The sequence below is a fragment of the Microtus oregoni genome, unplaced genomic scaffold, assembly GCF_018167655.1.
Source record: "Microtus oregoni isolate MIOR12 unplaced genomic scaffold, Mior012 000049F_ref0000343, whole genome shotgun sequence".
NCBI classification, from domain to species: Eukaryota; Metazoa; Chordata; class Mammalia; order Rodentia; family Cricetidae; genus Microtus; species Microtus oregoni.
The window spans coordinates 4839316-4853943 of record NW_024543223.1 but is presented as its reverse complement, the minus strand read 5'-3'; the positions used below and the strand labels follow the sequence as shown (position 1 = coordinate 4853943).

Here is a 14628-nt window from a genome sequence, read left to right as displayed (position 1 = left end):
TGACCCCACTGCAGCTCTCAACTGGATGAGAGAAGAGCACAGACGTCCAGAACCCCAGGTCACCTACAAGGGACAGTGTGATGGACAATATTGGGGTGTAGCTGGCCTCATTATCCCAAGGGTGGTCCTGGATCCCATACATCTAAGGGCGGGAGGAGATTCTGACCTTCAGCTCCCAGATGCCAAGCTACCTTCTCCCTGCAGCCACCCTTGACCCTGACCTCACGGCCAGGCACCATTCCCTCCCTGGGATTCTTTCTTCTTGGGAGTGAGGGCTCCCGAGGGTGGGGAGCATGCGACACCAGCACTTAGCACAACACAATGCATGGCAGGTCTTCAGAAACATTTTATTGGGCAGAGTCTGAATGCCAAGGTTGGCTGCTGTGGAGCTGTCTAAATCCAGCCCCTGTGACGAGGTTGTCCCTTCAATTCCTGCTTTGGCTCCTGAGGGTATTGTGGCTGAAGGGGCTCCTCCCAGGCCCCTGAGCACCCATTGCTGACAAATGGGCCCCCGCTGTCTCAAAGTCATGGCATTGCCATATGAACAGGAAGACAGAGCACGCTGGAACAGTAGGAATCTCAACTTCGGAACAGCTTCACACAAAGGTGGCATGGTGCGTGCTGGCCTTGGGCCTGCTGGGCTCACCTGGGACTGGGCTCAGGCCGGGACTGTTTGATAGAAAGGGTCCGTCAGCTCTCACCCTCCTGGGGCCCAGCCGTACCCCCAGGACGCTGCCTCCCCACCCAGGAGTCACACCCGCAACGAGGTCCACATCGATGATCCTGTTGACTGGGAGGCTTCCGCTGCCTTGGGCCCTGCCCCCTGTCACAGGGAGAAGAGAAGCCGTCACCTACTTGGCTCAGCCCTGGACTTCCAAAACCCACCCGTCATCCCTGCACAGACACCAAAATACCCCAGATCCACTCCGGACAAGATGATCCTAGGCAGGAGGGCTGGAAAGCTCAGAGGGCATCAATTGCCTACACCTCCAGGCTGACCAGGAGCCTCCACAGATGATTCTCCTAACTGGGCGCCTCACGGGGAATGGCCCTGATGGCAGGCAGTACCACAGAGTCTCAGCTGGGAGGGTCGGGAATCACAGGCTGTTCTGACACGATGAGCAAGGGACTCAGGGCTTTCCTACACCTGTACAGCTGTACCCCGGCTTCATCTGTCAGACTGCTCAGGGGTCTCACCCACTAGGGTGGCCTCTCACTAGATGCTGGCCCGTGCAGCCTCCTCTGCTCACCCACCCGGAACACTGCTGATGTTTGCAGTTCCCTGTTGGGCATCCTTCTCCAGGCCTCTTTGGCTAGCTCTCCTCATCTCCCAGGAAAACAGCTGGACTCCTTCCTGACAGGCTTCCAGTGAAGATTCTGAACTGCCTCCAGGCCAGGTCTGTAATCAGGGAGGTGGATTCATCCAGTGCGGGACTGGAGTGGCCAGGACTTAGGACAACTCAAAGGGGTAGATGGACCCTGGGGTTCAGTAGGAGTCCCCGAAAGCAGGGAGGGGAGCTGTCTCTGAGCCACACTGAGATTCCCCTCACGGTCTCTTCCTTGCCCCAAGTGAAGCCCAGAAGCAAAGAGCCAGGTCACCTGCCTAGGTCCCTAGTCACCTTGTCCTGATTGCTCACCTTCACCTGGGGCCAGCACCCACCCCCAGTTTCTCCTGGGTGCTGCCTGCATCCTTTAAGCCTTGGAGACCCTAGGATCCTCCCATAACAGGCCTCCCAGCCCAGCTCCCCAGGCCCCATCCTTCCTTTTCCTAATGTTGGGGTCATCTTCACCTGCACAAACTTCTCTGGGACTATAGTGCCCCTTGACTCCCATGTCACCAACACTTGTCACCGACCTGTCGCCTCCACTGTCACTGTCCTTCCCTTGCTGTATTCCCCTCTTTGGTCTGAATTCCTCTATTCTAGGTGCCCCAAACTGCCTTGGAAGGTTCTAGATCTCAAGATAGGTTTAGAAATCCTTACTCCAGGACTGCCTTGACATATCTGACTCGCTGTGCATGGGCCTTGTAAGAGGCCTACCCATCTACTTTGGGGGAAGGGGTATCCCCACAGCCCAGTAATAGCTTGCAGGGATTTGGGAGTGGCTCCATTTGGGTCAGGTCTCAGTTTCCTGCATTGTACTATCTGAGCTCCAATCAGGGGCAGTGACACCAGAGTTAAGGCTGAGGGAGCCCCTGAGAACCCCCACTTTCCATCTATAGACATGAGCAGAGCAGGGTCTGCAGAGGTGGATCCCCACTTCCCGCTACCTCTGGGAGCCACAGGCAAAGTGGGCCTTCCTTGCCAAAGCCTCATGTGGACAGAGAGTTCCATTCCAAGCCACAAGACCCCAGAACATGGGATTATAGTCTACAAACCATTCCAGACTCAAGTTTCCCCAACTATAACAGAGGGCTTACCACTAAAGATGAAGATTCTGCTCCCTCCACAGCCCAAGTCTCCTAACAGGCACAGGGGTCAGGAGGTCTGTGATGGCCAGCTTCTCTATGGACTCCAAGGCCCACTGACTCTTTGTATCTCACCTTACCCTTGGCCCAAGCTTCCAGAAGTGGCTTCCATGAGGCCTTGTGTAGCAAGTTCGGGCTTGTACACAGAGGCACAATGTCTCTGTTGGGGGTCCCCAGCTCATCCTTTGACAAGTCCAGGGGACACATGAGGAGGCTCATTGACTTCAGCTGATATCAAGAACAGGGTGCCCAGCACACAGTGTGGGTAAGACTGGAACTCTCGCCCAGTCTTCTCTATGGTCACTCAGCAAACATTCTGCTAGGGCCTGCTGGGATCATCTTGCCCCTATCCACCCTGCTTGTCATTAGACTCCCACAGCTTCAAGTGGCACGGCAGCAAGACGGTTGTTTGTACACTCAGGGACCAGGGACACCGCTGGAGCATCTATGTGGATGCCATCGGGTCCCGAAAGAACCAGTTACCCGACAAAGGCACAGCAGGCCTGTATAGTCCCCTCCAGTTCTGAATGGACACTGGAAGAGACTCCAGCCTCCCGTAGGCCTGTGTGCCCAGAACGGGGCAAGGCAGATTTTTCTGGGGATCAAGGAAGTGCACCTCAAAAGGAGAGGCACTTTCACACTTCCTGCCTGCCCAGCCCTGCCTGCTCTGAAAATGTGGCAATTCCCAGCCAGTGAGTCAGACAGCAACCATATGTTAGGACCAGCCTACCTCCAAGGCCCCACAGAGCTCCCTAGGCTAGGAGCAATGCATGAGAAGCCACTGGGCAGGGCCAGTCTGGGGCAGCAGAGCCCATACCACACCTCCTGGTGTTAGTTCCCCTGGGCCGAGTGCTCTTGAACACTCAGCCCGAGGCTACATCAGCATCTCATTTTCTGCCCCTTGGACCACCCCTGGGCCTTTCCTCCTGGCACACTGGCCCTTGGCTAACCACTCAACCCCCTTGCCAGAGCCCCAGAGACTGGGAACTACCTAGGCTCCTCTATGGGAGCCTGAATAATCCTTTGCCTATCAGGAGTGGTGGCATCTGTCACCCTCAGGCCTCTTCATTTACCTGTGGACATTTCCTGCCCTAGCTGTTGCTGCCTGCTCTAGGCTCAGCATGCTGACCCCTAAAGCCCATCCCTAAGGTTCTGTGCCCCACAGCTAAGTAAAGTTGAGGGTTCACCCACTAAGCTGCTCCCGAAATAATCCCGTTCTCAGGGTCGAGCCCTAGAAGCCTGCCCCTCTTCCCTTCCTGTCTCCACAGGCAGATACTGCCCTGAGTTATGGCCCCATGCTCTCAGGATTGCATGCACCATCTGGTCCTGCGGCCTCCTACCAGGGCCTCCAGATGCTCCTAGAAAGAAACCAGGCACAGGTGAGCCACAGATGCAGGAAAGCCTGGAAGGAGACAGCAAAGAGGACCAGGGCCAGGGCTCCACCCTGGCCATTCCACAGGTTCCCACAGGGGCCTGAAAACTGTGGTTCCTCTTGGGAGAGAATGACTTAGCCCTGGTCACCACCTGCCTTCACAAAGACCCTGGTCACCACCTGCCTTCACAAAGACCCTGGTCACCACCTGCCTTCACAAAGACCCAGCGCAGGATCAGGGCTGTGACAGGCAGGGCGAGATTTCAGTTCCTTATTCTACGGAACACTTCCCGGGCCTTGAGCACATGCTCGCCCGTGGCTGGGATGGACAGTGGTGCAGGGCACACTGGTGGACAGGGAGTGGGCGAGTCTACAGGATGGTACCTAGTGAGGCTGGCATGCTAGGGTAGGGGTAGCCAAGAAGTCAGCATGGTTAGGGAAGGCCTGTGCTGGGGGTGAGGGTGGGGTAGATCAGGATGGGGGGGTCAGAAGAGAGCAAAGCCTCGGGTCTGGAGTCTGGGCTAGTACAATAGGTCCAGGGCCTTGGGGCATCACTAGGAACCCGATATCTACTTGATACTAGACACTGGACACGGCTTGCTACCAGATGTGCTATGGGGTGGCTCCTGGCAGATGGCTTCCTTGGTAACTCGGCAAACTTACAGTGTCGTCCCCAGGGGGTGAAGCGTTCTGATCTGTGCCTGTCTGTGCCGCATGAGTGCCGGGCTTCCTTGAGGACATGAGAGGTGCCCTGGGAGCCTGAGAATAGAATTGGACGGTACTTGCCAAGGAGGAAATGCCTCCTACAGGCAGTCTGGATGGAGCTTGAGGCCGGGAAGGCTGTGTACCCTCAATCCAAGATCAGAAAGTGTGGTACCACGCAGGGCTGGGGAAGCACCCGGGCTGGGGTAGGCAGATAAGCCTGACATGAACAGGATCTGTCCACGGAGCTGCAGTCACGATATCTTTATTTCCAGGGTGAGGAACTGACACAAGACTTTGTCCCCAAGTCTCAGCTACCTCTGGATGGGCTGGCAGGAGGGTGAAGAGCTGTGGTGGAGAACTGAGCTGGCAGCTCCCAGCCAGCCACTGTGACATGACAAGCCCCTGGATGGCTCTGTGAGGGCCCCTTCCCTAGGGATCATGGCTCGGCCTTTTGGTAGTCCTTCAGAGCTGACATTTCTCGGCAGCCTCCTGTGGGTCTGGGATTGAGGTTGAGCAGGGAGCTCAGCCTAGCCAGGTATCCCCAGGAACCAGGCCATTCACTCTGGGCTGGGAGGGGCTCACTGATCTTTCCTTAGCTGAGACTGGCCTCTGGAGGCTGTGTTGCCCAGTGAACAGAGGGAGAAGACAGGCAGGGCAGAGGCAGGGACCTCAGGAGAGTGGGTAGGATAGTGGCGCCACAGAAGGGAGGGGCAGCTGAAGTGTCCAGTCCCTGGGCAGAGAACCAGACCACCCCTAGGCTCCAAGCTTCTGCTGGCTGTGAGCACTCAGAGTGCTGATGGGGTGGGGCGCTGGCCATGGTCAGAGCAGGAGACTGCTCTGTGGTTCTCACCTCAGACCCCATCACCACAGCTCACTTCCTCCTGGAAGCAACGAGTCCTCCAGGCAGAACTCCACCCCTCCCCGGATTCAGAGAGCTGTCTGGGACAGACATAGGCTGCTGACCCATACTGCCTCCCCCTCCCCCTCCAGAGGCCCTCTTTATGCCCCCAGCACGCTAGCAGGCCAGCAGACAGACAGACAATACTAGAAGGATGAACAGGAATGACTGTCTAACTGTGAGGGGCAATTTCCAGACCTGCCTGTAAGAACTTCCTGCTTGGGAGGCCCAACTCCAGGTCCCTGCTCCCTTTGTAATGCCTTGTAAAACAAACACAGAGCAGCCCTCCAAGAGTGCTAAGGAGGAAGTTCTCCCAGGCTGGGGACACTCATCTGCTTTTCCCTATTATGAAGGAACTTAGGTATTTTGGAATTTCCTTTGTCAAGACACAAATATATATGAAATGTTACATAGAGGCACTTCCATGTACACACACACACACACACACACACACCCCTATCAAAGTGTCTAGAGTGTTAGTGGCCACATTTCAACGCTTTTCTCACTGGATTGTGGGGCCAAGGTGGCCAACAAATCCCTAAAAACTATCTCACAGTTAGTCGAGAGTAACTGGGTGGAAGTGGGGCCTTCAAACCCTGAAAACTGTAAGTGGCAATCAGTTGGCCCAGCCCTGCTCAGAGAGCCAGAAAGGACCCTAACGTGTGCACCTGAGGGTGCTCTTATAGGCAGCCTTCTCCAGCACTCCCAGCAGCCCTTACTCAGCCAGGCACTCTCCCACATAAAGAAGCCCTGGAATAGTTGGTGCAGAGACACAAACTGGGGTAAGCAAGCTGAACAGTGGAATCATACCCCACGACCTCCTCCCTCATGCTGGGGCCACTGCCTCCATGACTCCAATGACACTGGGGACTGGAGAGTGGGACCCACAACCAATGCGCTACAGCTGAAGCCCCCGGACCCTCTACTGCTGTCCTTTTTTTCAGGACAAAGCCAAGGACCCTACTTCCTTATCTCCTTGGCGACCAGAGACTCGCTCTCTACAAGTCTAGTGCCACCCTGCTCTCCCCCTATCAGCACAGCCAGGGCACGCCAGCAAAGGCAACCTGGCCTGGCACCACACTGGGCGTCACTGTCCATGTGCCCCGTGGGTAAACTGCACAGCCTACTCACACTCCAGATATGGCACTGACATTTGAGCTGTGAGCCAGCTTGAGCAGAAACAGGCTCCAGAGCCATCCCAGAGAGGGGAACAGGGCTTAAGGAGCCAAGCCCAGGACGGCTCCTCTGCTCTCCTCTTCTGCAGTGGAAGTGCCCAGGCAAACAGGAGACAGCTGTGGAGACCACAAGCCTGAGGTGAGGAAGACCCTGCCAGAAGGCAGGATTGGGCAGGGGACAATTCTATTCCCACTTTAAAGCCTGTTCTCTTGATGTTTCTATCACAAAGCTGGTGTGGCAGCCATGTGAGCAGCCATGTGAAGTGAATGGTCTCTCTTGAAAGCCAGTCTATTTGGAGCTGGAGAGATGACCGTGGTTAAGTTGCTGTTCTTGCAGAGGACCTGGGTTGGTTCCCAGCATCCACATGGCAGCTCACAGTCATCTGTAACTCTAGTTCTAGAGAATCCGACACCCTCTTATAGCCTTGAGTTGGGGGCACCAGACACACATGTAGTACACATACAAATATGCAAGCAAAACACTCATATACACACACATTAAAAAATAAATCATTTTTTAAAAGGTTGTTTAAGATAAATCTACTTAATTTCTCCAAAATGGTTAAGATGTAGAAAGAATCATTAAGACGTAGAAAGAATCATCTATGTTTAATCCTAAAGAGAGAACCCACTGTAAATGAAGAAGAAAGGAGTTTTCAGCCAGTCAGTGATGAGCGCTCGAGTTTATTACTCTCGGAAGAACAGAGTTAGAACACAGGTAGAACTGTAAACAGGCAGCTACAAAGGAGCAGAAAGGAGGGTGTGGCTTGACAGAGGTGCCCAAACATGCACACAGGGCCACTTCATGGCACCTCGTGCTTCCTGACTGGGTGTTGCCCCACTGGGTGAGGCTGGAGTCCAGGCCACCGTGTGTGCCCTCCCAAGTGCCCAGATGTGTGAGTGTATGGACCATGCATTGAAGCCCAGAAAGAAGGCCTGGACGGGCGCAAACACTGCCTGCCGTAGATCACTGCCAGGCGTTGGACAGGAACAATAGGAAACATGCACTGAAAAGGCTCGTCACTGTCACTGAGGACACTGAGCACAGCGGCTGCTGGAGCCCATCTCCACTGTGTTTTGGGTGGGCCCAGAGTAGCATCCCAACCGCTTGGTCACACTGTTCCCCTCCACTGGACTCCTGCTTCCCCTAAGAGAAATGCCTGGACACATCTGAGGCCAGCCGTGAGCAGCAGAGCGGCAGAGACTGCCTAGCGCAAGGGCACAGCCTGGCCTGTCGAGGGTAGTCAGTTAAATCCCGGCCGGCCACAGAGGGGCTGACATTGAGAAGCCTGGTTCTTGTCAGCATGGGACCCTTGCTGACTGGCTCAAGACAAATACCATTTTTTTTTTTTTTCGATCTTGAGGCTAAAACACTGAGATGGCAGCAAGGAGATTTTAAAAGTGAGATCCATTCTCAGAGCTGAGCCTGCCCAAGGTGTCACTGGACGTGGGCTTCCATTCCCACAGCGCCTCCGCAGCAACAGCTCAACATGGTGACCTGCCTGAGCCTCAGTGACCCTCCCAGGGAGACCAAACCTTGGCTCCACCTGCTTTCCTTTCAGAGGAAGGCAAAAGAGGCCCCATAAATACATGAGGTGGCCACCCCTCGCATTTCAGTACGGAAGAGTAAAGGAGGGGCTGCCTCGTTGGTGCTCCCCTTATTAAACATGGGCTGGAGCAGCCTCTGGGCAGTAAGCAGGACAGATCAAGGCTGTAGAGTCAGAACCTGGAGGTACCTGGTCTTGTAGGTCCTGGTGTGTCTTGGGGGATGGGGGGTGGCGGTAACAGCGTGCTGTTGGGGCTGCTGATGTCCCCCTCCCCCATCAGGGTCAGGTCAGCCACCTGCTCATCCTCCACAGTCTGGATGCCCCCAGCCTCCACTTCTGGCGATAGCCTCCTCCAAGCCTGTGTAGGACCCTCCTGCACAGAAGGGATGCAGGAGGACTTTGTAGGCTTCTCTCCAGGTTGGGTGGTTCCAGGAGGCCCAGGGGGGCTGTGGGCCGAACTGGGGCTGTGGATGGAGGCGGGGCTGTGGGTGGAGCCGGGGCTGTGGGCGGAGCCTGGACTGTAGGCGGAGCTGGGGCTCTGGGCGGAGGCAGGGCTGGTGGCTGAGCTGTCGCTGTAGTTCTCAGTCTGAGCAGCTCCCTCCTGGACACAGCCTGTGACAGCTCTCTTGCTATAGCCCTTGACTGGGGCTGGGCTGGACAGGGCGAGTTCTGAGGAACCGGGAGGTAAGCGAAGGAACTCAGGCAGCACCAGGTCTTCCTTTCTCAGCAGCCCACGCTGGTCATCGGCTCTGTTGCTCTGAGCTTTGGAAATGAGCTCAAAAAACTCTATTGGAAGAAAACCCACAGTGACCACATTTGAGAGACTCGCAAATGCATGCACGCCTCAGCTGACCACTCACTCTTACCAGGGGCTTCTGCTTCCTTGAGCCGCCGCTAGCAGCCAACAGGATTATGAGGTCAGCCACACTACTTTCCCCACAGAGACGAGGCCAATGTCTGGCTGCCAGCCCCCCTGAAAATTATACTGCCAGGCCTAGGCTTGAAAACACCCCTCCTCTACTTAGTAGGGGATAAGCTTGCTAGCGCTCAGTAGGATGTTGCTGGCACTGTGCTTTGTTCATACATGGGGTCCTTTAGACCTGAGCACAGATGAATTTGAAGTGTAAGTGATGGTCGGAGTAGGGTCTGACAGAGCCAGGGCCCAGCCGCACGGCAAGCCCAAATCGGGAATGGATGGCTAGCCTGTGGAAGGCTGAGGGAAAGCTTTAGCTGGGTAGAATGGGGAGCCCTGAGATCTACCTGGCTCCCAGATTCACTGTCTTTGCACAGAAGGTGGTGCTCTGGGCTGAGGGGAGGAGGCGCTTCAGGACCCCCTGACCCAGCTGAAGCTCCCCAGCCCTTGGGCCAGAATGGGTACTCTGGGCTTGGCACCTGCCTGGCTTCTTCACTGCCCACTCCAGAGCCTTTTCTTGTCAGCAGCCTGTGTTTAGTGTGACTCAAGCTCACCATTCATGCCACCGGGATCTAAACGTTCTCTAGGTCCTATGGCCGTCACTGTCGGTGCTTCTTAGAAATGTGCACACTCAGAGCATATGCTTTATATTTGCTCAGGGGTCAGAATGCCCAAGGGCGACATTTAATGGCTCTATTGTGAAAAGGTGGCAGAGTGAGGGGCACATCCCACCCCTATGGCCCCCAAGTCCCAGGGGCACCCTACAGAAATCCTGGGTCAGGGCAGAATAGGCCTTTCTCCAGCTTCCATGGTCAACATAGGTCAACAAACCCACAGCCCTCTCAGGCCTAGAACTTTGCCCTCCTCCCTCACACCTAGTTCCTGCCCCCACCCAAGCTGGGCCCCAGCTCTGTCAGGATTTGGGTGGTAGGGGAAGGGAGCTGGTTGAAAGCACAGCCAAGGCTGCTGGCCTCTGGCAGGGCCTCTGGCTTTCCCCTCATAACAGGGCCTTTAGTGAAGTTACACTGGTAGCCTCAGTACAAGAAGACAGGCCACAGACAGGGCAGAGCAAGGTTAAGGACCATATTGTGCATTTACTGGAAGACACGGAAGTTTTAAAAAGTACACATACCCTCTGCTTCGTCCAAATTAATTTTCTGATATTTTTTTTTCCCAATCTTTGCAATAGATTCTTCTCTCTTTGAAAGCCGGGGATCCCTAGCACCTTTTCCATTTTCTCCTCTTATTTTAATAGAGTTAGACTTGCCTAGTGTTCTCTCCTCTCCCTGCATCAGAAGGAAAGTCAAGTTCTACTGCATGTCAGCACACGGTAACATCACTCATCAATACAGCAAAGGCCCTGGGGCCCAGCATCGACAGCATCTAGACACACTTCGCAAATCAATCCCAATGACGGATAGATAACACAACAGCGTTTATGGCCCACCTATCCACCCAGGACAAAAGAAAACCCAAGGCTGGCAGCTCATAGCCAAGCCGAGACTGAACTCCAAAGGGACCTTAGGAGAAATACCCACAGGGGGAGGCACGCAATACTGAGCAGAGCCTCGGCCAGAAATGGGCGACAACAGGCACAAGGAGCCCCAAGAGGTGGAGGCCATGCAAGAGGGGCAGGGACAGCGTGGGGCAGGCGGAAGGGGAATTACCATAGCAGAGTGGTTTCTGGGGCTGGAGTTCACAGCTGAGCTTTGCTTGACAGGAGCACCTTTCAGTCTATCTGTGGACACTAACACATGAGACAAGCTTGTGACCAGAGCTCACAGTGCCCTCTGAACAATAAACACCATTTGCTGTGCTCAGTGAGAACAAAGGCCCTCACCACCCCTTCCTTATCTAACATGCACACCCCAGCCAGAGCCTATGCTTCTCTGTCCACCTGCTGCAGCTGGGAGAAGGCAGCAGGGCATGGAGGGAGGTCTAGACACCTACTGGGACGTCAGGAGGCTGAGATCGAAACTCATGCCTTTTACCATGTGCTACACGTACGTGTTCCTTTAGAATTGAACATCAGGCCCTGCCTTTCCCCCTGTCAGGGTGTAGCCGGCTTTGGTGACAGAGTCTGAGGACCACTGTCTGGCTAATCAGAATCCTAGTCCCCAGCACCCAATAAACCCGCAGCCCCACCAAGAACTCACTTACACACAGGCCCTACTTGCCAGCCTTGGAGGAAGCTGGTGAGAATCTGCCAGGTAAAGCTAGGTGCCTAGCCCATGGATGCTGCCTAGATAGTGCTCAGTCCACCCACACCAGGGCCAGGGCGCAGCACTTTCTAGAGTGGAGGATGACCAAGGAAGGGGAACTCTCTACAGAACTAGAGTACTGTAGCCCAAGCCACAGAACCTTATCTGCTAAGTTGATGGGGACACATGCACCTCCCAGGGCCCAGGGGGATCTGTTTATACAAAGCCCTCCCTCAGGAGTCATTTGGGCACCTGGGGAAAACCTAAAGTTACCTGGAATAGCTCCACACAATGGACCTCCACCCATATCACCCCTCCTCGCAGCTTCTAGAAAGTTTCCTCCCACCCGGACAGTCCTAGAGGCTATAAGACAAAGTGCCTCCCCCATGGGTTTCCTGTGCTAGCGGCCTGAATAATATAGGTCCCTGAGGCTTTGGAGGTTTGGGGGCCCATGGAGGCTTTGACGAGGACTGACTGACCAGGTCAGGGGTGGGAAAGAGTTATGTGGTCCCTACACATGAGGAACAACACAGCAGACCAGTGCTGAGTGCAGGGCCAGTGCCCTCTGGACAGGACCAGGCCCGCCACTGTCCTCACTGCCTGTTTCACCCAGAGGGACGGATCTCAGAACAGGGCACTGTGCTAAAGGCAGGAGACCTAGACCAGGCTGTTAAGGTCTTAGGTCCCTGCTTTGTAACAGCAAAAGCCTCTAAGGAAAAGAGTACCTTCTAGTGCTTTCTGCCACAAAAGCAACATGGAGGGGCAGACAGGGGCTGCCCCTCTTCCTACACCTGAGCAGACATGCTCAAGGAGCCAGGTCCTCCTTCCCCCATTCTGCTGCCCCTTCTCCTGTAGGAGGCTGGGTCAGCACATGAGAGGTAGATTGCCATGGGGGGTCACATGGACAGAGCGGTCTGTCCAGGGTATGGCTATGAGACAGCTACTAGACCACGGAGTGGCAAGCTGGGAGCTGGCAGCCTTACCTTTCCCTCTGCAAGGATCCCTCTCCTCCAGGATGACCCGCTGTCCATCCAGACTTGATATAGGAGCACCAAGGTCCAGGGGCTCCTTCTCCCCACTCTAGAGGCAGAGATGATGCAGTGAACTATTTGCCCAGATTGGAACTTTCTGGAATAGTTGCTGTAACCCAGCCACTGACAGTAAGATTAACCCAAGTTTAATGGGGCCTCAATCCAGCTAGATCTGGGGTCAGATCACCCAGCCTGGCTGACCTGTGGGAATATGGAACCCTGAGAGGCTGGTGGAGCAGGTCTTTCAAAGGTCACTCAAAGGGGAGGGAGAACAACCCAGGGGCAAACTGGGAACTCCTCATCCCTGAATAAAGGTTGATATGCATGTGTCAACACTCTATAACTTCATCTGGCTTCTGTTTCAACACAGTCTTCATGATGGCCCACTTAAAACCCCCAAACTGCTCTGAGGAGAGCCCCAAGATAGGGGCAGGAAGCAACCTTAGCAGCTATAGGTGCTCTTGACCGCTCAGGACACTCTTCCCTCTGCCGAGCAGTTAGACTACCACAGCTATAGAAAGAAGCAGGGGAGGGACCCTGGATGCCAGGCTAGGTCAGTCTCTATAGGCAAATTTCTGATCTCCAAACTGGAGTGAGGCCACAGTAGGGAAGTGGTGTCCAGTTACCTGAGGCTGGAGCCTATGAATAACCAAGTAGGTTGCTCTTGTGTATTCAAGGCTCTAGGACAATTCTGAGGACAATTTTAGGGAAAATTAAAAATTTAAGAATATTTGAAATCAAAGCTTAATATAGTGATGTATGCCTGTAATCCCAGTAGTTGGGAGATATAGTCAAAGAATAAGGAGTTCAAGGCTAGCCTGCTACATGAAACCCTGTCCCCAAAACATCAAAACAAAACAAAACAACCCTGGAAATCACAGCTTGGATTAAGTTGACAGGGAAGGCTTGGCAGATGCTATACCTCAAGCCACTGTGAGCCAACACTGACTGCCTCAAGGCCAGAGCCATCCTAGCTGCTGGTCCATAAACACCCATGAAAGCAGGAAAGGGTCAGGGAGGGCCTGCAGTCTTCTTCCTCAACCTCTCCTCCATAACAACCTCCCCCCTCACAACTGGGAGGGAGCAGCACAGTGTACAAATGCATGCGAAACTGCCAGTCAGTGCAGGGACAGGGGCAGTGTACTTGTGCCCTGACAAACTGCATATCAAGGGGACTGGCTATACTCTGTTCTCTTGTCACACCTGAAAATGGTGGAACTGTTTCAAGGTGTTTGTCGCTTCAGTTTGGTTCACCTGAATCAAATGTAATGAACAACATGCGAATAAAGGACACAGAGGGTGGGCAGGAGAGGTACTGTCCTCTACCTTAGGAAGGAGAGCGACAAGATACGAGAGATAGTGCTCAGACTCCAAATGACACTCACCAGCCTCACCAGCAGGCTACCCAGGTCCAGGCCATACTTGGCCACCACCGGTCGCAACACTTCTGTGACAGGTTTGGTGGGCTTGGCCTTGAGTCCCACTGACCGGTTAATTGGAACAAGATCCAGCCTGGAAGGAGGGCAGGGAAACATTCACAAAACACCCAGTTCTGGTTCCACCAGGTCTCGAGGGTCCCCTCGGCAGAACAGGAGACCCCGACAATTCAGCCCCACCTTATAAGGAGCACTCCCTGCATGTGGAAGCCACTTCATGAAGCCCTTCTGAAACTAAAAACAGGGCAGTGGACCTCAACCTTCTGATGGAGGACTGCACAGTCAGGCTACTGCCAGGCACCCACTCACTCAGACTCTGCCTCTTTCCCCACTAAGATTTTAGGGCCAAGCAGCCTGTGTGTGGTGCCTGCCCTCTTGCCAAGGGTCTGGTGGGGGCACCGTCATTCTTTTATGGCTGGTGATGGGACAAGTACATGTTCATTGGGTAAAAACAGAGATTAGCACAGAACAGAAGTCCCGAGGTTCAAAATATGGAGGCTCCAAAAGTCTCCAGAAACCTGTACGCTCTTCTCTTACCGAAACAAAGTACGCTTTTCCAAGCGTAGGTCCCTTGTGGCCAGGATGCTGCTGTCCTGATGCAGCACCAGAGGCTGAGGAACAAAGACACCAGAGTTAACGTGGGAGCATGTGGGCTTGACATGTAACAGCACACAGCTGCAAGAACAAAAGAGCAGTTTCAAAATTAGCCTGACACCCTCGAGACACCAGGTTGTGCTGCCATGCACCCACAGACCCCTGGGAGCCTCCATTCCAGCTGCACTGCGTCACAGGCAGGGGGTAGTGGTGGTGGCAGGAGTGGGCACTGATAAGGCCAGAAGGAAGGGAGTAGACAGAACCAGGATACTGATGGCTCATTCCTGTC

The 14628-nt window shown here is 54.5% G+C and overlaps 1 protein-coding gene across 5 annotated transcripts in view; it reads right to left on the bottom strand.

The window, feature by feature from the left end:
• Positions 1-340: 340 nt before the first annotated feature.
• Positions 341-14628, bottom strand: part of LOC121436562 (regulator of G-protein signaling 12-like) — a 100185-nt gene continuing 85897 nt past the window's right edge. For 2 of the 5 annotated variants that reach the window (XM_041636563.1, XM_041636564.1), the window contains exons 12-18: positions 14283-14356; positions 13695-13821; positions 12262-12358; positions 10745-10824; positions 10210-10363; positions 8354-8950; positions 341-823 (exon numbers count right to left, since the gene is read on the bottom strand). In XM_041636563.1, coding sequence (XP_041492497.1) covers positions 597-823; positions 8354-8950; positions 10210-10363; positions 10745-10824; positions 12262-12358; positions 13695-13821; positions 14283-14356 — 1356 coding nt within the window. In that variant the 3' untranslated portion in view covers positions 341-596. Of the gene's footprint in view, positions 824-8353; positions 8951-10209; positions 10364-10744; positions 10825-12261; positions 12359-13694; positions 13822-14282; positions 14357-14628 lie in introns of those variants that run through there. The other 3 variants (XM_041636566.1, XM_041636567.1, XM_041636565.1) reach the window with 2 other exon arrangements.